Source organism: Puma concolor, chromosome E4, assembly GCF_028749965.1.
Source record: "Puma concolor isolate L17-30 chromosome E4, mPumCon1.1.hap2, whole genome shotgun sequence".
NCBI lineage: Eukaryota > Metazoa > Chordata > Mammalia > Carnivora > Felidae > Puma > Puma concolor.
Genome location: NC_141683.1, coordinates 65,264,275 through 65,283,637, shown reverse-complemented (window position 1 = coordinate 65,283,637; position 19,363 = coordinate 65,264,275). Strand labels below are relative to the sequence as shown.

Genomic DNA, 19,363 nt, shown 5'->3' with positions numbered 1-19,363 from the left:
CTTCCTCCATTTGCTCGGCCCCAATTGGAAGCGCACTGCGCGGCCTGCGCCGCGCTCTCGGCGGGTTCGGCGTGGGGGCGGGGAGGCAGGCACGGGCGGGGCGGGGCGGGGCGCGGGCGCGCTCCGGCTCTCCTCCTGCGCGGCGCTCCCGGCGGCGCAGGGGGCGGGGCGCCTATATTACGTGCGCGGCGCCGCCCCTGCGAGAGGACGTTGCGTGCTCGCTCGCGCCAGGCGAGTCTCCGCGTCTCCCTCGCGAACTCGGTGAAAGGAATTGGCGCCGTTCGACACCAGGCGGGTCCGCTCTGCAGCACGAACCCACCTCCAGCCGCAGCCGCAGCCGCCGCCCGGGCCGAGGAGCAGCCGCAGCAGCCGCCACCAGTGGCCGAGTGAGCGGAGCCGAGTTTGAGCCAGCGCCTAGCGGTGAATCGGGGCCCTCACCATGAGTTCCTCGCCTGTTAATGTAAAAAAGCTGAAGGTCTCGGAGCTGAAAGAGGAGCTCAAGAAGCGGCGCCTTTCCGACAAGGGTCTCAAGGCCGAGCTCATGGAGCGACTCCAGGCCGCGCTGGACGACGAGGAGGCCGGCGGCCGCCCCGCCATGGAGCCCGGGAACGGCAGCCTAGACCTGGGCGGGGATTCCGCCGGGCGCTCGGGAGCAGGCCTCGAGCAGGAGGCCGCGGCCGGCGGCGACGAGGAGGAGGAGGAGGAGGAAGAGGAGGAGGAAGGGATCGCCGCGCTGGATGGCGACCAGATGGAGCTAGGGGAGGAGAACGGGGCCGCGGGGGCGGCCGACTCGGGCCCGATGGAGGAGGAGGAGGCCGCCTCGGAAGACGAGAACGGCGACGATCAGGGCTTCCAGGAAGGGGAAGATGAGCTCGGCGACGAGGAGGAAGGCGCGGGCGACGAGAACGGGCACGGGGAGCAGCAGCCTCAACCGCCGGCGACGCCGCAGCAACAGCCCCCACAGCAGCGCGGGGCCGCCAAGGAGGCCGCGGGGAAGAGCAGCGGCCCCACCTCGCTGTTCGCGGTGACGGTGGCGCCGCCCGGGGCGAGGCAGGGCCAGCAGCAGGCGGGAGGTAAGAAGAAGGCGGAAGGCGGCGGAGGCGGCGGTCGCCCCGGGGCTCCGGCGGCGGGTGAGTGCTGCGTTGTACGTTGCGCGCGGCGGGAGGCCCGCGCGGGGTGGGGACCGTGCCCCAGGCCTGCCGGAGCCCCGCCGGGGGGAGGGAGCCCCGGGCGGGGGCCGCCGCGGGGGTAGCGGGGAGGGGGGGAGGGGGCGCGGGGAATCCCGCCCGGCCGCGAGGCCTCGGGCTCGGGGCGTGCGACGGTGGCGGCGGCGCCTCCATTATGTGGCTGGCGAGCCGGGGGTGGGGGGTGGGGGGGGGAGAAGCTGCAGCTGCCGCTGGCGGGGGGAGGAGCGGCGGGCGGGAGCCCCGTCGGCCCGCGGTGGCGCCGCCGCGCTGCGTGCGCGCGGTGCGGGCACATGTCTCGGGGGGAGGGGAGAGGCCCGAGGGCCCGGGGCGGGCGCGCTTTGGCGGCGCTGGGCCGCGGTATTGTGCAAGGAGCGCAGGGTCTCGGCGTGACGTCACTTCCGGCGGGAGGGGCCGGGCGGGGAGAGCGGGGCGGAAGATCAGTACAATGCGGCCGCGGGGAACGCGGGCCCGGGTGGGGGAGGGGAGGGGAGGGCGCGCGGGCCGGCCCGGCCCCTCCCCCCTTCCTGAACTCTCTTTGGGATACACGTGGGCTCGGGGCCTGTGCCGCGCTAGCCTGCAGGAGCTTTCTCGAATCTTCGCGTAGAGTGGCAAAATTAGCGATGGTTTTGGACTGCGTCACTAACTGCAGCCCGGTTCCGAGCTGATTGTTTTTTGGGTTCGCGTTGGATTCGTCGATTGAAAACCTTCCCGGAAAAGAACGGGAAAGTCGAGCTTTTTGCGTCTTTGAACAGGAAGGGGGTTTTTCTTTTCCGCCGTGTCGCGGCTTGGCCCCTTACGCGGGGGTGTTGTGTGTTATAGGAGACGGCAAAACAGAGCAGAAAGGCGGAGATAAAAAGAGAGGTGTGAAAAGACCTCGAGAAGATCATGGCCGTGGATATTTTGAGTACATTGAAGAGAACAAGTATAGCAGGTAGAGGATGCCCATCTAGTTCTACTCGTTACCCGTTCGGTCTTGGGTAGGACAAGCTGAATCAGGAGACAATTCTGTCTTTCAGAGCCAAATCTCCCCAGCCACCTGTTGAAGAGGAAGATGAGCACTTCGATGACACAGTGGTTTGTCTTGATACTTGTAAGTGAAGCGGTTTCTCCCGTCTACTCCCCTAGTTTCTCAGTGTGGCGGTTTGGGTCCGAGAGTGTTAGAAAACAACGCAGTGCACTGAACGTAAACGCATAAAACTTAGCCTAAACCGTTTCTGTTAAAAGGAAGGTGGTGATGGCTTGTATTCAGATTTCGGTAGCTAAATGTTTAGTACAGCATCGGTTGTGTCGTATTGATAATTTTCCAGGCTTCGGCAATTTGGTTATATTTTTTTATATGACTCGAAAGTTTTCATTTGTAGGAATGTAAAATTAATGCCAGTTTTTTTAATTTTAGTTAGCTAATGGAAACTTGTAAGACTATCTGTAACTTGTCCTCGCAGGCTCCTACGATAATTTCCCTTTTTGGGGTAGAATTCTAGCAAGGGAGCTCTTTGGGCTAGTGAAATATGTAATGAATGGCTTTTCCCATTAGCACGCAAGTGTATTCCCTATTCTAAAAGATTGTAATATTACTTTTTCAATAACTGCTCTTTTGTTCTCAATTCCAGTTCAGTAGCTGCTGCTTTAACATAAGTTGATTTCTTCCAAAGACCTGGGGCAGCAGCAGTGGGCTATCACGGGGCTACTAGCTTTCTTCAGCAGCGAATGGTGTCAATGGCAGCGCTGTAAATACTGCTCCTTTACCCAAGTTGGGTTGCAATTGAGTATGAGGAGGATTGCAGACCTCTAGATGGGCCTTGGCTGTCACGTGTGTGACTTTATTTTTTAACAACAACGTTTTGTTGGTTTAACATTCGATCAGAATGCACAATTCTTTCACTTGGATAGAAAGAACAGAAGGTAGAAACAAATGCTTGAAAAGTAAGCCATAAGGTGTGAACCTGCCCTGTAGATACAGGCAGTTAAAGTGTAGATTCCCGTGTTTTCCAATACGAATTTAATTTTAATCAGGTTTGTGAGGATGTCAACATTGACCCTGGATTTCTTACTAAATGTCCTTTACAGGTAGTTGAGCTAAGGGAGTCTTTGAAAAGAGAAAACACACACGGAAAAGTAGTTTCTTTGAAAGTTCTAAATACAGTTCGGTTGCTTAAATACAAACTGGGCGGGCATGGGTAGGACAGTGAAGCAGTGATTCAAGAAGTAACGCTACTATCAGAGTAGGCTTTTAATTCATTACTGAGGAATATTAGCTCCTTAATTTGCTACTTACATTGGGTACAAGCAGCACAGTTTGAGCCAAAAATTCTATCAGCGATCAGGAATCTTTTGAGAGCAAAGCTTATTTAAGGAGAATTCCAAACTAGGTTTAATTTCCTTTCATCAATAAAAACTGTTGAAGAAAACAGTTTTTTAACTTTAGCTCTCATGGGGGGAACTCCCAAGAAGGTGCATACGAAATGAGCCAGTGACCCAAAGGTAGCTAAGTTAAAGACCTTTTGGATTTGAGTAATCCGGGAAGTGGATAATCCCCCATTGTTATTGACTAACCGGCAAGCCTGGGGAAAAGGGACCTTAAAATGCTGTAATATGAACAGTGTTAGACAACCAGGTTTGCACTTTGTAGGGTTGAGGCTGCCTTCACAAGTTTTAGAAAGAATTTAGGATCTAGAGCCCCTGGTGTTTTAAAATTACAAAGTGCAGGATCAACGGCTCATATTCCTGTATTTTAAAATATCATGGCCTACCTTCAGTTTTATTGTGGCACGGGTAAATTCTCCCTGGTTCTGGCATACTTCACTTTGATTTCCTGCTATCCTCTACTGCTTGCCTCTAAATCAAGGTAAAGAGCAGAGCAGGTATGTATCCATGTCCCATTGTCTTGATTATTTTATATACTTAAAATACACGTTAAACCTGGCTGTTTTAGTTTTGGAGGCTGTTTACGCTTTAGTTGGTAATTTGGTGAGAGTGACTTGGTGTGGGGGTGGGGCTTAAACGGAAGGTCAGAACAGCATGGTTTGTAGAAGCAGTGTCCGTGAAGCATTAGGAAATACGCAAGAATGTAATCACCAGGTTTTGCCTACGTAGCAGCTGTATTCACGTTGGATGTCAAAAGAAATAATATGGTATTTGATATAATTACAGATAATTGTGATCTACATTTTAAAATATCAAGAGACCGCCTCAGTGCTTCTTCCCTTACTATGGAGAGTTTTGCTTTTCTTTGGGCCGGAGGAAGGGCATCTTATGGTGTGTCCAAAGGCAAAGTCTGTTTTGAGATGAAGGTAAATGTAGTTTTGTGACTTTGGTTTTTTGTTTTTTTTTTTTTAAACAAGTGAATTTCCAGTTGCTGGACACTATTCAGTGTCAGTGGGGCTTCTTTCTTTGGAAGTTTCTGTGGACTGGAAGAGGGGCTTGGAAGACCTTTGTTTTATAACCGTTAACCATATTTGTTACAATCAGAATTTGTTATTGAGCCAGTCTGTTTTTCTTTAGGGTGCTCCTTTTTTCTCAGGCACTTGAAAGGCCCACCAAGGGTTTAAAAATAACTGTTGGGTTTCTCGTTTTGTCCCAGAGCAAAGCATGTTGAGCGTATACTTTCATCGGGTTTTGAGTCAGGAATATGTAATTTTTAAACATTATCTGTTCTTTTAAGTGTGATCCAACCAAGTACTTAACTTCAGCCTTTTCAATTCCAAGTTACAAGTTCTGTCAATTTGTAAAGTTCTTATGGGGGAGGGGGGAGATGACAGGGTAGAATGAGTGTCTTTGTATTAGTAGCCAGAGAAGAATTAGCCCATGGCCCAGATGAAATGAAGCTAGAGTTCAAGGGTTTATCTTCATTGTAATCATTTATGATTTGACTTTCAGGTTACAGAGAAGATCCCAGTAAGGCATTTGTATACAAAAGATATTGACATACATGAAGTTCGGATTGGCTGGTCACTAACCACAAGTGGAATGTTGCTTGGTAAAGTTTCCATTAGAGTACTGTCCTCATGAGTGTTCAGGGTCTGATTTCAGTAGTGAGACTAGAAGTATTCTAATTCTGTCTTGTTTGTTTTTAATCTATTTTGTTAGTATTTTAGAGATGAATGCTATTAGCATGTGTAGTAGGATGGTTACTTGTTTTATGACCAGTGGTTAGGAAAAGCATTATCCTGTGGTCTGCAGTTTTTCAAATAGTTATATAAGCCTTGTAGCTCTCATTACTTGTCTATGTTTTAGATACAGCATGAGTGGAAGAATGTTAGGTTAGGTACTCATTTATATTGTTGTTCTCTATCCTGAATGTTAAAATATGTGGGTCATGGGACTGTTTTGAACAATCGATTTCACGAAAGTTCATTATTTTCTTAGGTGAAGAAGAATTCTCTTATGGGTATTCTCTTAAAGGAATAAAAACCTGCAACTGTGAGACTGAAGATTATGGAGAGAAATTTGATGAAAATGATGTGATAACATGTTTTGCTGTAAGTCAACTAAGTTTCTGTATATAAGTGAGCAGTTACTAGCTGGGGATTTTTTTTTACAAAGGTTTATCAACATTGGCCTTCATTACTAACCCATTTTGACTAAAAACTACTTAACGTGAACTGGACCTGAAAAATCTAGTGTATTGTACTGAAGGCAGTATTGTTTCTGCTTCTAGATGTGTGTGTCTCATTGTTTATAACTATTCTAAAGCTCCTAACGTTTAACCTAAATCTGTTTTCCAGAGGGTAAGCTTCACTCAACTTGAATTTTGAGGGTTTTTTAAAGCAAGTTTAAAGGAAGCAGGTTAAAATCTTAATTTTTTTCCCAACTTAACAGAACTTTGAAAGCGATGAAGTAGAACTCTCCTATGCAAAGAACGGGCAAGATCTTGGCATTGCCTTCAAAATCAGTAAGGAAATTCTTGCTGGAAGGCCACTCTTCCCGCATGTTCTCTGCCACAACTGTGCGGTTGAATTTAATTTTGGTCAGAAGGAAAAGCCATATTTTCCAATACCAGAAGATTATACTTTTATCCAGAATGTCCCCTTAGAGGATCGAGTTAGAGGACCAAAGGGGCCTGAAGAGAAGAAAGATTGTGAAGTAAGTGGATTTTTTTAAAAGCATTTGAAGGTTAGTTTTGTTTGGCAAGAATGACATTCAGAAGATCTGGATGAATGTTCTGTTTCATGTGCTTTGTGGCACGGCTGTTGGCATCAGCTGTAGCTGTGTTTTTTGATGTAGAATATTAAGTTTTCCAAAAATTCCCTTGTTTTAGGGCAACGAAAATTTACAAATTGAAACTGGGTTTTTGTGCACTTCACAAAGTAACTTCAGGAATTTTTAGATGGCTCTACTAAGTGAAACATTTTTTTTCCATGGTAGGTTGTTATGATGATTGGCTTGCCTGGAGCTGGGAAAACCACCTGGGTTACTAAACATGCGGCAGAAAATCCTGGTAAATACAACATTCTCGGAACAAACACCATAATGGATAAAATGATGGTAAGAAAAATACTGAGGGTGTGATCTCAGCACTTTAAAAAGACCAGAAGGCATTAAAACTTTTTTGCCTGTTGTCTTTATCCATTTTGCGTTGGTGTTTTAGAGATAGGAGCTTGGGCAAAGTTCCGTTGGTTACTTAAACTATAGAAGGATGTAAACTACTTCTGTCTGGAAGGTAAAGTGCCTTCCAGGGGCGACGCTTTATTTTTTCTAGGAAACTTTGAACTATCGACATTTAGTAGCTGAACTTAGGAGAGCAGAGGATCTTGCTTACATGATAAAATGACCTTTTTTGTAGTGATGATAAGGAAAGGCAGTATTTAAACTTTGCAATGTCTGGTTTCCATGTAGATCTAAGCTGATATTAAAAAAAAATTGAGCTTTATTCATAAGTTCAAAGGAACTGTTGAACTTTTAAAACAGGTGGCAGGTTTTAAGAAACAGATGGCTGATACTGGAAAACTGAACACGCTGTTGCAGAGGGCTCCACAGTGTCTTGGAAAGTTTATTGAGATCGCTGCCCGTAAGAAGCGAAATTTCATTCTGGATCAGGTGAGCTGCAGCCTTGAGGTTATTAACAAAAGGAATTGATGATTGGGTTTGGCGTGGAGCTAACATTTGGGTTTATGAACTTTGTTTTAAAGACCAACGTGTCTGCTGCTGCCCAGAGGAGAAAAATGTGCCTGTTTGCAGGCTTCCAGCGAAAAGCTGTCGTAGTTTGCCCAAAAGATGAAGACTATAAGCAAAGAACACAGAAGAAAGCTGAAGTAGAGGGGAAAGACCTACCAGAACACGCTGTCCTCAAAATGAAAGGTATGAATTTAATTCTATTAACGTTAAAGCTGCCGAGATCTGTACCTGCAAACTCGCGTGAACGTTTGCCGGTGATGCCGGTTCCTGAGTTACCTTCGCTCTTTGTTAAGGGAGTGTGTGTGGGGGGTTTATTTCTCTCTTCAGGGAAACGCTCGTACACCGAGCAGATGGCAAAGCGTGGTTTGAAAGGATGAAAGCAGGCTTTAGGACTGTGGTCTGGGGCTAATCTGACCCTATTCCTTGTAGGAAACTTCACGCTGCCAGAGGTGGCCGAGTGCTTTGATGAAATCACCTATGTTGAGCTGCAGAAGGAGGAAGCCCAAAAACTTCTGGAGCAGTATAAGGAGGAGAGCAAAAAGGCGCTGCCGCCGGAAAAGAAACAGAACACCGGCTCCAAGAAGAGCAATAAAAATAAGAGTGGCAAGAACCAGTTCAACAGAGGCGGCGGCCACAGAGGACGTGGCGGGTTCAACATGCGCGGCGGGAGTTTCAGAGGAGGAGGCGAGTTTGCTTTTGAGTTTCACTTGGTTGGAGGTTGGAACGAGCGATGACCATCTTCTAAGTTTGGGGGCTGGGTGGTGGTCAGCTGAATTTAACACAGGACAGTTGACCTCCCTGGACTCTGCTGCCCTAGTAACTAGCTTCAAATGCCATGATGTGATCCTAAGCACGCCTTGTTAGGTGTTAAACATTGTGTCTTTTTCTTTAAACGTTATTTTGAGAGAGCGTGTGTGATCGTGGCAGGGGCGGGGGGGGGGGGGTGGGGAAGAGAATCCTAAGGAGGCTCCGCGCTGTCGGCACAGAGCCTGACGCAGGGCTCGATCCCACAGACCTTGTGATCAGGGCCTGAGCCAAAATCAAGAGTCAGATGACTACCCAACCGAGCCAGACAGGCGCCCCTGTTGGTTTTAGAAGTTACTTTTCTCTACAGTAGAGGACCAGTCCGCAAGAGTAGGGTCCTGTGGAAAGGAAGTGCAAGGTTGCTAAAGCCAACGTGTCTTGTCTGCAGCTCCTGGGAATCGTGGTGGTTACAACAGGAGGGGCAACATGCCGCAGCGAGGCGGTGGCGGTGGCGGCAGTGGCGGCATCGGCTACCCGTACCCTCGCGGCCCCGTGTTCCCCAGCCGAGGCGGTTACTCGAACAGAGGGAACTACAGCAGAGGCGGGATGCCCAACAGAGGGAACTACAACCAGGTAATGCCCCCCCCCCCCCCGCCCCAATGATTTGGATAATGGAGTTGGGAAAGTTGTAAAGTCATGTCACAGCCTCAGTGAGGCCATTAGGTCTGAGTGCGGTGGTGCAGGAACACCAGGGATGGTAGAACGAGGGCCACCTAAGTTTGGTGTTCACGTGCATGAACCCGCAGCACGTCCAAGGATGTCTTAAATGAATAAATTAAACACCGAGAGCAAACAGCACAGGGCGCCCAGGGTTGAGTTGCTAGAGGCGAGGCCTGTCCTGTGCTGCTGGCTCCTGTGTACAGCACAGACCTGTGCTCTGGAGTTTGAGTTTTCAAGGATTTTTTTTTTTCTCCCTGCCTCCCCCCCCCCCCCCCCCCCCAGAACTTCAGAGGACGAGGAAACAATCGTGGCTACAAAAACCAATCTCAGGGCTACAACCAGTGGCAGCAGGGTGTAAGTAACTTCTTATGTGCTACATACATTCATTGTGCCTTAAGTTCATCGTAAGAGTCAGTCTTGAAACCCTTGCGCAGGGATTGGAGCGTTTTTATAATCGTTACAGGGCGAGGTTTGAATATAGGTGGAGATGGCTGTAACTTACTGTTTTAATAAAGTAATATTTTTTAATACGTACGGTTCTTTTTATTGTTAGCTTTAATTGTATAAACTAACCAAGTCATGATGTGTTTTCTTTTGTAATGTGTTTATTGATAATAATGGGATATTAATACTAACTAAATCTGGTTTGATAGAAATCAGAGGTATGACAGGTGTAAATTTGTTTCCAGCAATTACTCTGAATTAGATTGTCATTTCCTAAAAGCAGTTTGAGTGGCTTATTGATGTTTTTTCTTTAAAAAAAAAATTTTCTCTTACAGCAATTCTGGGGTCAGAAGCCATGGAGTCAGCATTATCACCAAGGATATTATTGAATACCCAAATAAAACGAACTGATACATATTTCTCCAAAACCTTCACAAGAAGTCGACTGTTTTCTTTAGTAGGCTAACTTTTTAAACATTCCACAAGAGGAAGTGCCTGCGGGTTCCTTTTTTAGAAGCTTTGTGGGTTGATTTTTTTTCTTTTCTTTTTTGTACATTTTTAATTGCAGTTTTAAAGTGAATCGTAAGAGAACCTCAGCATTGTGCACGATAAGAGAATGTGTCAGTATTTCAGGGTTCTACATTTTATCTGTAAAATGTGACTTTTTTTTTTTTTTATCACAACAAAAGTAAAATGTTGCTTTGTACCTGGTGTCTTTTATTAAGAATTTACTCCCCCCATTTCTCACAGAGATAACAGTCGGGAGTCATTGTCACAATATAATAGAAATGTTAGCAACCAGATTCATGGGAGGACCGCGCAGTCCTCATGAATCACCTGAGACTCTGTACTGCTCCTAGAACACTCCATCCTCTCTGTAGTTTGCCGAGCGGCGGAGGGGGAAGCTTCCATCGTAGTTCCTGACCATAACTGGGAAGTCTTTTTCTTTTTCTTTTTTTAAATAACAACGGAATTGGCCTAATGGGGAACGAAGAGAAAACTTGGAACCAAGAGAGAGAAGATGGAGTGTACGTAGAAGGGCTGTTCAAAATGTAAAACTTTGGTTGCATTATTTGTGGAGGCTCAAACTTGTGAAGGTTCAATACCATAATTTTTCCATTTGTTCTGCATTTTGATTCTGAAAAGAAAGCTGGCTTTGCCCATTTCTTATTAAAAAAACTTGTTGTAAATCCAGTTGTCTAATGGGATCTATATGAAGTTAGCTATGTCTGTATGCCCTTCTCCCACAAAATACTGTATCACTAGTGTGCTTGTAGTACTTTACTCCACCATCTTTGTAAGCTAATGAAATTGTGAGTCACCCATTTATATCTTAATTTTTAATCATGTCAGTTCTTGAATGGGTATCTCCTTAGCCTGCTGATTTCTTTTTCTTTCTAAAGAAAGTGGGTGGAGAAATTAATTTAGACGTTTGTTTGCAATAAAAAGAATTCATTTTACTCTCGTTTTGGGATTCTCGCCATCAAGGTTCAAAATCCCTTTATAAAACTCCCAAGAGGAGGAAATTTAAGTGTGTGCTTTCTGGACAGCTTATTCTGTACTCCGTACTTCGAACATTTAGGTTTTAAAAACTTAAATGTGTACTGACAATTGAGTTTTAATTATGAAGTAAAGTCGAATCCTTCCTTCCCCTCCCCCCCCAGACGACTTAACATTTAACGAGGGGAAAAGGTGTACTGGCTGGGAGAAGTTAACACTCAGTTTACCATCTTTACGAAATGCTAACGGCTGTCCTCGAGAGAATATCTTAATACGCATATATCTGATACGTGAGACTCTGGGAACAGATGCTTTTAGAAGCCATCGTACAAGCCAGTCCTTGATTTCACGACTACACAACACTGCTAACTTAACTAGCTATGTGACCGCATTAGATCCCCTAATTGTAATTCTATTGGGTTTGCACAGAACACTTAATCTTCTAAAGGACCCTCACTGATGTGAAGTGAGGAATCAGGAGTCAAACTGTAGAACTAAAACTTGACTTCAGTCTAGCGTTTTGTTGGTGTTTTAGGTTGCTTCTGGTAAGTTGAGGTTTGTCTGTATTTTCTTCTGTTTGCTTAGATTTTTGTTTTAGCTATCTTCAATCAGATTTTTCACTTCTTCATACTCCTAGGAATTCTGCCACAAGCGGAGCGGGAGTGGAGTTTTAGCTGGTGGTGTAGGTTTAAGTTGATACATTTTGGGAGCGGAGGCTAATCCTGGAATTCCGGTGAGAATACTTAACGGGACAAGGTAGCGTCTCAAGGGTTTTTGTTTTTTTAGCAGTTAGCTTTAGTGCTGGCAACCACTGGCATTAACTATTAGATCAGTACACGTTGTAATTACGAGGATTGCATAGTAGACCTACCCAGGGGAAAAATTTGTTTTCAGCTTTGTTGCTAATCAGTGTTCTGGGTACGTCTGAAACATCTTGGATCTACCTTCTAGTTGAAAACTGCTTCCCGAGGAGTTCATACTCTAACGTGAATCGTGGTGGGGGAGTAATGGCCAAATAATACTGTTGGGTAGACTGTTCTCCCTTGGGTAGTCCAGAGAAGTTTGGGAAGACCAGTGGAATAGATAAAAACACTGTCCAGGAATATGTTAAAATTTCCAGCAGCGGTCTCCTCAAGATTAGAACTAAATATGCCTGGAAAGGAATAACCTTCGTGTTTAAGGAACTGGGAAGGGGGAGCGTATCACATAGCAAGCAAAAGCGTGGAAAAGAAGAAATGCCATTTGGCAGAGTAGGGTCTGTAAACGAGAAACGGCCTCCTGCTTGCCCCTCCTCTAGCCCGTCCCTCTGTGGCGAGCAAAACCGAAGAAACACAAGACCTAGTTGGGAACAAATGTCTCCGCTCCACCGGTGAGATTGCTGTTGGTTCAGTGGTACTTCCCCTAGAAAGTTTGGCAGGTGGTCCTGTCCTCCTGAGTGAGGTGTCGGATCAGATTGGTGAGCTCCAGCGGTGTGAGGAGTGCAGGAATAGGTTAATCAGGAAAGACGGCGGATCACTGTAAGAAATGAAGTAACAGCTCCTGTCCTGTAGAGCATTTGCTTTGCTGCTGGTAGGTTCTGTCTTGTGGCTCCTGTTTGGCCTTTGACGTGGAGGTCTCTGGCTCGGACCTAGGAGGTCAGGACTAACTTGTGGCCCCTTCCTGGCCAGACAGTAAGATGAAGTCTTAGAATGCAGCACGAGTGAAGTCAGTCTGACCAAAGGAAGCCTCATTAAATCCACAAAACCCGAAGCCCACACTTGCCCAGGGTAGATTCTGTCTGAAAATGAGGACCATGTCCTGAGCACTGACAAGGTATTAAAGCTTCCTAAAGACTACTTGCCTTGACAAAGTACTTAAAATTTTTTTGGGAGAAGTAATACTTTAGTATGTTTTCCATCTTCGGGAGAATTTACATTCATGGAGATAATGTGTTCTGCATCCAATGCTTGCATCAGTTGTGGGAATGAATGTGTTTTTCTGTGCGCTTAATATAAATTGGCTGTTTGTCCTTAGGACCGTTTTCATAATAGGTCCCGTCGCACAAATAAAAACGAAGTATTCCCATACCTTTTTAAGCTTGGGGTAGACTTCAGTCACCTACAAAAAACTGATTATAGGTCTGTGGGAATATATCTGGTACTTAAAAAGCCAAAACCAGAATAAGCTACTAAGGAAGGCATAAACCTGTCTTTCATAGCCCAAGTCTTAGCGTCTGGTAATGTAACCTTAAAAACCGTTTCCACGACTCCCTTTGTACGCGTAAGTATAAAATGTCTTTTTTAAAAGTGGGTGGATGTAGCGGAGAATAATTGGCCACTCCCACCCCCCAGAATATTCCTTGAACTACTCCGGAAAGAGGAGTACAGCATTCTTTTCTAAAGCCGTGCGTACCTAAGTATTTAAAATGGTTTGAGTCTAAACTTTGTCGTCGGTGTTTCTGGGGCTCTGAGAAATGGTGTAACGTTTCAGTAATGGTAAAGAGCAAAGATACGTAGCGTTAAGGGCCTTGGCAATAGGTCACGATGGTTACGCCCGGGGCGTTAAAGGGGACGGTAAATTGGTATTTAGACTAACTGCGTTAGCTGTCTAAATAGTTTTAGTCCCGTTCAACTGGCCTCTTCGAACTCGAATGGTTAATTTCATAAACTTACCTAAAACCATAATGCCCTTCTGCTACGCGGAGCCTTCTGTTTGGATTTAGGTTTGAATTTTCGGCCCTTTTCTTCAAGTCTGCAGTAAAACACTCGGGGGTTGTATGTGTAGCCAGGTTAGTGGTTGAGTTTTTCTTGAGGTTCCTCTGAGGCCCGGTGTATTTTATACCCTGGTGCCAGCACTGCAGGTACGTGATAGACAAATACTAAAAATACTTTATGGTGGCTAGCTCGTGTTGAAGCGAGTGACCTTAGCCTTCCTCCTCTTTTTTACTCACCTTGCTATCTAAGGTAAACCCTTCAGAATTGTGATGGAAGTGATCTAAAGGTGTGCTGATTGACACAGTGTATATCTCTTGAGTGCATTGGGGTAGACAAAAAGAAAAACCAGGATCCCCAAGTCCCTTAATACCCCGAAGTTTAAATCCTGTATATGTGACATTGAATAGTTGAAATCACCTACTTAATAGCCAATTGTTGTTTTTGCTAAAAACGTACGCTACTTTATTTGGTGGTTATACTTAGTCGATTTCAACATGCATACGGCTGGAGACCCCATACGAGCACTTAAGATCCGTAGGAGAAGGCCAACAGCATGCGCGTACATTAAGTGACAGACGTCACATCCTAACCAGTTGACTAAAATTACAGGCGATTGAGTACGTCTGATGAGTTGGTCCAAGGAACTTAATTTAGTCTGTAAGGCTCAGTAGATTGTAAAAACTATAGTCCTAATGTTAACCGGAGTTATTTTAAAAATGTTAACACCTGTGTGTTTTGTGAAGTTAGGTTGTGCCGTCCACATGGAAACCGTAATAACTACAATTTCTTGGCATTGTGTAGCTCCTGGGGCATTCGGTTGTGATTGTAGAGCAGTTACTTGTAGGGGAACAGATCATCGATAGGCGCTACTTGGTTAGGGAGGTTATTGGGACAAGGACCTTAACCGTGTGTTTCAGTTTGTACTTAACTTTAATTATTGCCTAGGAATATTACAATTTTTTCTCCCTTTTCGTGCCAGGATTCAACGTATACTTGCATCTTGACAAGGAACGGGGCGGGGGGGGGGTTTGGTTTTAAAGCTGGATGGGTGGGTATGAGAAACTACATTCTATAGTTGAAAGCGAGGCGGTAACGACAGTCTAGGTAAATAGAGAAATGTCTTTGGGGAAGATTCGCTTCGTTTTGGCTGCACCGCCAGTGGCGTTGCCGTCCCAGTGGCGGAGCACGTTCTCTGGAGCATGCGCAGCTCCGACTGCATAGGCCAGAGAGCCAACCTGTCTAAATAAACACTGAACTGTTGTTCATGGCCTGCTCTTCCCTGCCAGTCCTTTAACGGTCCAGGCGCTCACCGGAAGTAAAATCCACTTTGTGCAGTGAAATTTTCTGCACTTGCCAAGCATCTGAGCAGCATACTCAACACGTTAGGGTCAACGAAAAAAAAATTAAAAGGCCAAGAACAGCGAGATGGCCAGTATGGTCGGCCAACCTGTGACGGAAACGTTTTGAAGTATTAAGGCTTACAGAGAGGTGAAGGAACATCGGTGCTTCAGAAGAAGGAGCGGGGCTTTTCTAGAATGGCAACTAGCAATTTTTTTAGGTAGCTAGTAATAGAAGGTGTCCTTACATTTCAGTGGTCTAGTTGAAGGGAGTGGGAGCGTCATGGTCAAGTACAACGAGAGGTTCCAGCTTTATCTTTTTTTTTTAAGTAATAAAGCAAAAAAAAAAAATTTATGCTGATTGAAATTTCATCTCCTTTTCCTTAGTCTGTCCATGTGAATGTCCTGTGTGGAAGAGTAAAGGGCCCAACTAAATGTGTTCCAGTGATTCCAATAGGTATTCCAAATTCATTGCTGCTTGTACATTTCATACTTGTTCTTTGGGCTTCCAGGATCACCTTAATTAGAACTCTCTTATTTAGAAGTAGGGGATTGGGAGACATTGGTAACCCTGATTGGCTAGATTCTATGAACTGGAAACCCAGGTTTTCTCCTCTGTCCTTCGCACCCCCACGTATGAAGTATTGGTGTGCCCGCAAGTGGTGGTCCTTGCATGGGATTAAGACTGCGTATGCAAATAGAGCCGAGCCCTTAAAGGTTAGATCCTTAGTCTAATGGTTCAAATTCCTTCTGTTGTAACTTTTTGCAAGACACTCTTTTTAATTCTCCTCACTTGTAAGAGATTACGGAAAATGCTTTAATGCAGAAAACTGTCCAGGATACCTGTGTCCATGTTTTCCCCAGATCTTTCTGCATCTGTGCTAAATGCGTACATGCTTACTCTTTATTAGTTTATAAACATTTGGAAAATAGATTGAGATCCTTTTGGATAATGAGATGGGACTCCATATCAAAATGGAAAAATCAACTAGGAAGTAAATTTAAATTGTGAAGACAGAAGGAATAAAAAGGCTCAGTGTGAGCTCTGCTTGTGCCAGTCCAGAGCATGTACTTTCTCACCGCCCTGAAGTCCTTTAAAGGCTTGATAAGAAGCTTAGAGGGAAATGTATTGGGTAATACAGAATAGCGTTGAGACGTAGCTATCAGGATTTGCTCAATGAACTAGAGCTCTACGGTGTCACCTAAAATCTGATGGCTTCTGAAAGAGCAGACTGCTTGCTCTGTTTCAGACTAAAGAGTAAAAATCCGATTTTGTTCACTTGAGGAAAACCATTACAAGAAATAGGTTTCTTTCAGAAATAAGCTTTGAATTCAGATAGCAAAGCATAGCTTTCATTTCATAGGACTTGTCCTCACAGTCCAAAGGGAAGAAACATTTCCGTGGAAACTGTTCCATTAAGAAACCCCGTGTATACAGGTTGTTGACTTTGGTTTCCTAAGGGGAGGTCCTACCATAAGTTTATGGCATATGGAACTTAACGGATGTTATTCCTAGGAAAGTGGAACAGATACCATTTGTTCACAAAAATGAACAACCGAAGGCTTTTTACATTAGTGCCTGCTCGTGTTAATGTAGTCACTGCTGGTTTTGTCAAGATAGAAATACTTGGAAAAAAACCTTTACTCTAGAAAATGGAGAGTAAGGCAAGCATAGCTGTTGAAGACTCCTACTTGAAGTAGGAGTTACAAGCTTCAACGTTACAAGCTTCAACATGTAATACCTTGAGGAAGACCTTTGTAATAAGCTTTGTCCCTAAAGCTTCGTATTTTAAGAGAAAAAAGGTGGAGCTTCCTGCATAAAATCGGCCGCGTGAGACGCCAGCATTGGGGTATTGGTATATTCTGTTGTCCTCATTGGATGACCACTGGACCATATTTTAAGATGCTTCCAAAAACATATTATAGAGGACCATTAAAAATCAGAAGTTTAGCACTCGCTTTATTTTTTTCTACTCATTAAGACTTTCTGTTTACCCAAACTGTAGTACGTATATTAACATGACTTTCAAAGGGGTGCCTTGACCCCCATCCGCTACAGATTTTTATCTAGGAATAGAAGGATTCCAACCCCATTTGATCCCTAGCTCTTTGCTGAAAAGTGCATAAACAGGAGTCCTGAATTTATTATATAGACCTCCTCGCATTATATAATCGAAGCAAAGGGAAACCAGCGATGGAGTAGAGGTACGTAGACTAAAAAGATGCTTGCAAATCAAATAATGGTACTAGGAATAGTTAAAATTTTTTGTTGCCAAACTTCGTCATTATAAATCACAAGTCCAAAGAAAAGCTTCTAGTTAATGTTAAATTCCCTGAGGTCCTTTTACTGTGATGGAAAAGCCAAGTAGTCGAGGGAGGGGTGAGGGAAGGGGGAAATGCATAGAGCACCAGACAGATTTAACGAAGCATTTATAGATAAGCCACAAAGCGTTTTTAAAACTACTAATGGCCGCAATTCTATTTTAATCAGCTATTTAGCTGGTATCTACTGCTAGATCACCTAGTGTGAAGTTTTGGAATTAATGGAACAGTGAAAGCCGAGATTCACCTGGAGGTTCCCGCTGTCACGGAAGGTAGGTTGCCCTTCCAGTCCCGTGGCGAGTGGGGGGGGGGGGGCAGGGACCTGGAGCACTGTTTAACAGACACGGGACTGCCCTTGCCAGGCACGCGGGTTGGGAACGTAAAGAGAAGAGCTGACCGGAGTTGCCGACAAGGGACTTGGGCTCTGCCTGTGGCCAGAGTGGGAGAGCTCAAGCAGAGGCCCGAGTTCAGGTCTCCGTGGCCGGAGGTGCGCTGGAGACAGGCTTGGCACAGCGCTCACCCGGTGGGAGCCTGAGGTTGGATGGCGGAGCGTGAGTGGACGGGGTCGGAGACTAGCGGTGGGACCTAGAGGTCTGTCGGGAGGCCTCAGGGAAGGTGTCCGGGAGCCACAGGGGAGGGGCCTGGAGTGTGTTCTGGTCCAGCAAGGAGTGTGATCCCTAACCTCCGTAACTGAGGAAGGAAATAAAAGGCATGATCATGTAAACTTACTAAACGATATTTTCAGAGTCAATCCAAGTAAGTATGTCACAACTTTGTTTTTACCCAGGTCTTCAATTTATGCAGTTACTCTGCTGTGAAAGTGAACTAACCTTGTAACTGGTGAAGGCCTTGGAAATTTTTGCCAGCCGAGAGGTTTCTCTCACTCAGGGTAAGATGTAATCATAGAATGGGAGGGCAAGGTGGGAACTGAGTTAACTTAATCCGATTGCCCGATTTTATGCATTGCCTCCGTTTGTAAACCGAAGCTGAGAACAGGAGTGGCCTGTGCACACAGCTTATTAAAGGTCCGGTTGGATCAGTACTCCTCAGTCCCCCCCCCCCCCCATGCAGATACAGTGCTGCCTCTTAAAACGTGAGTGACTGGTCACTTTGAATAACAGACTGGATTCAGCTTTTGAGTTGTGTCTGTAGTGGACAGATGTTCGTAAACTGCATTTTCCTTTCCAACAACCTTTCCTCATTAGTGTTCAAATCCTGCCTTGGGCGGCCTCTAGATGATGAGAATATTCTTAGGAGGTGTGGCATTTGGGAGACCACATAGCCCGTGCGCCCTGCCCCTGGTGAGGACGGCCACGGGAAAGGTGGGCGTAGGAGGGAAGGGTGCTCTCTTGTGTGACCTGAACGGAGCATGCGCTCCCCACTTACCTTTGAAAAGTGGGACACCCCAGAATAAAGTTTCAGGATATCTTGACCTTGTTCTGTTTCTCTGGCTCACCACCATAATCCAGTTCTAGGACCATTAACCAGAATCCTGTCTGCTGGTCTGTGTTCAGACTTACCGTCTCTTAACCAGGAAGGGACCCCCTCCCTAGCTTGTGTTTTGTCAAATTATTTAAGAGATTTTCCTGAAAAGTCCTGTTGGCTATTTATTGAGCCAAAAAATAAATAATTCCATTGCTTCCATTCCAAAAGGGAGTTTTTTTCCCCTGAATGAATAAATGCTGTAGACTTGGTTGGGTGCCTTGTTTTTGTTTCTGTTTTGCCTTTTTACATGACAGCTGGTTGAATTGTAAATTACTTATTCACATTAATGTAATAATATGTGTGTGATCCTGTAGTTTTTTGTTTGTACCAAACAAGTTCTGAAAATGTTTGTGCATGCCCTGTGTATATTTAAATTCCATTTAAAAGAAACTGCATACTTCCAGAAAAATTAGAGCACTTAAAAACAATCTTCACTTTTGGAGAGATCCTACCTGTTCTAAGAAATCGAAGAATATGGTCAGGTGGTGAGTGCGTTTTTAAAATAGCAATCCGCAAAGTCCTACTGTCCATTAGTGTTTTAAGGCTGACAGTAGCACCTAACTTTAGAAACCAGGAAGGATTTCCTCATTTTTAACAGGATACAGTGATGCAGTTGTTACTTGTTTTTAAGGCAAGTTTTCTGACCCAACTGGGAGAGATTCTGTTTCTCGAAATGCCATTACTTACACTCTTACTACAAGGAAACTTTTCTGAGCATGTGAGGCCACTAAGTTTGACGAGCCCACTATCTGCTACGCTGGCCGCAGTCCAAGAGTGAGAATAAGTGTGTGTTCACACAAGTGTAGGAAAAAGAGAC

The 19,363-nt window shown here is 45.3% G+C and overlaps 1 protein-coding gene across 2 annotated transcripts; it reads left to right on the top strand.

The window, feature by feature from the left end:
• Nucleotides 1–200: 200 nt before the first annotated feature.
• On the top strand, nt 201–10,669 carry HNRNPU (heterogeneous nuclear ribonucleoprotein U). Of its 2 annotated transcripts, none has more exons than XM_086693746.1 (14): nt 201–1,073; nt 2,007–2,118; nt 2,204–2,277; nt 4,338–4,477; nt 5,064–5,163; nt 5,553–5,665; nt 6,006–6,269; nt 6,552–6,671; nt 7,095–7,223; nt 7,316–7,484; nt 7,731–7,985; nt 8,494–8,678; nt 9,048–9,119; nt 9,545–10,669. In XM_086693746.1, exons 1-14 carry the CDS (start codon nt 440–442, stop codon nt 9,596–9,598), a joined length of 2,421 nt encoding a protein of 806 aa, XP_086549872.1. In that variant the 5' UTR covers nt 201–439; the 3' UTR covers nt 9,599–10,669. The 2 variants fall into 2 exon arrangements, with proteins under 2 accessions (XP_086549872.1, XP_086549871.1); XM_086693745.1 differs by having other exon boundaries at nt 201–1,130.
• The last annotated feature ends 8,694 nt before the right edge of the window (nt 10,670–19,363 follow it).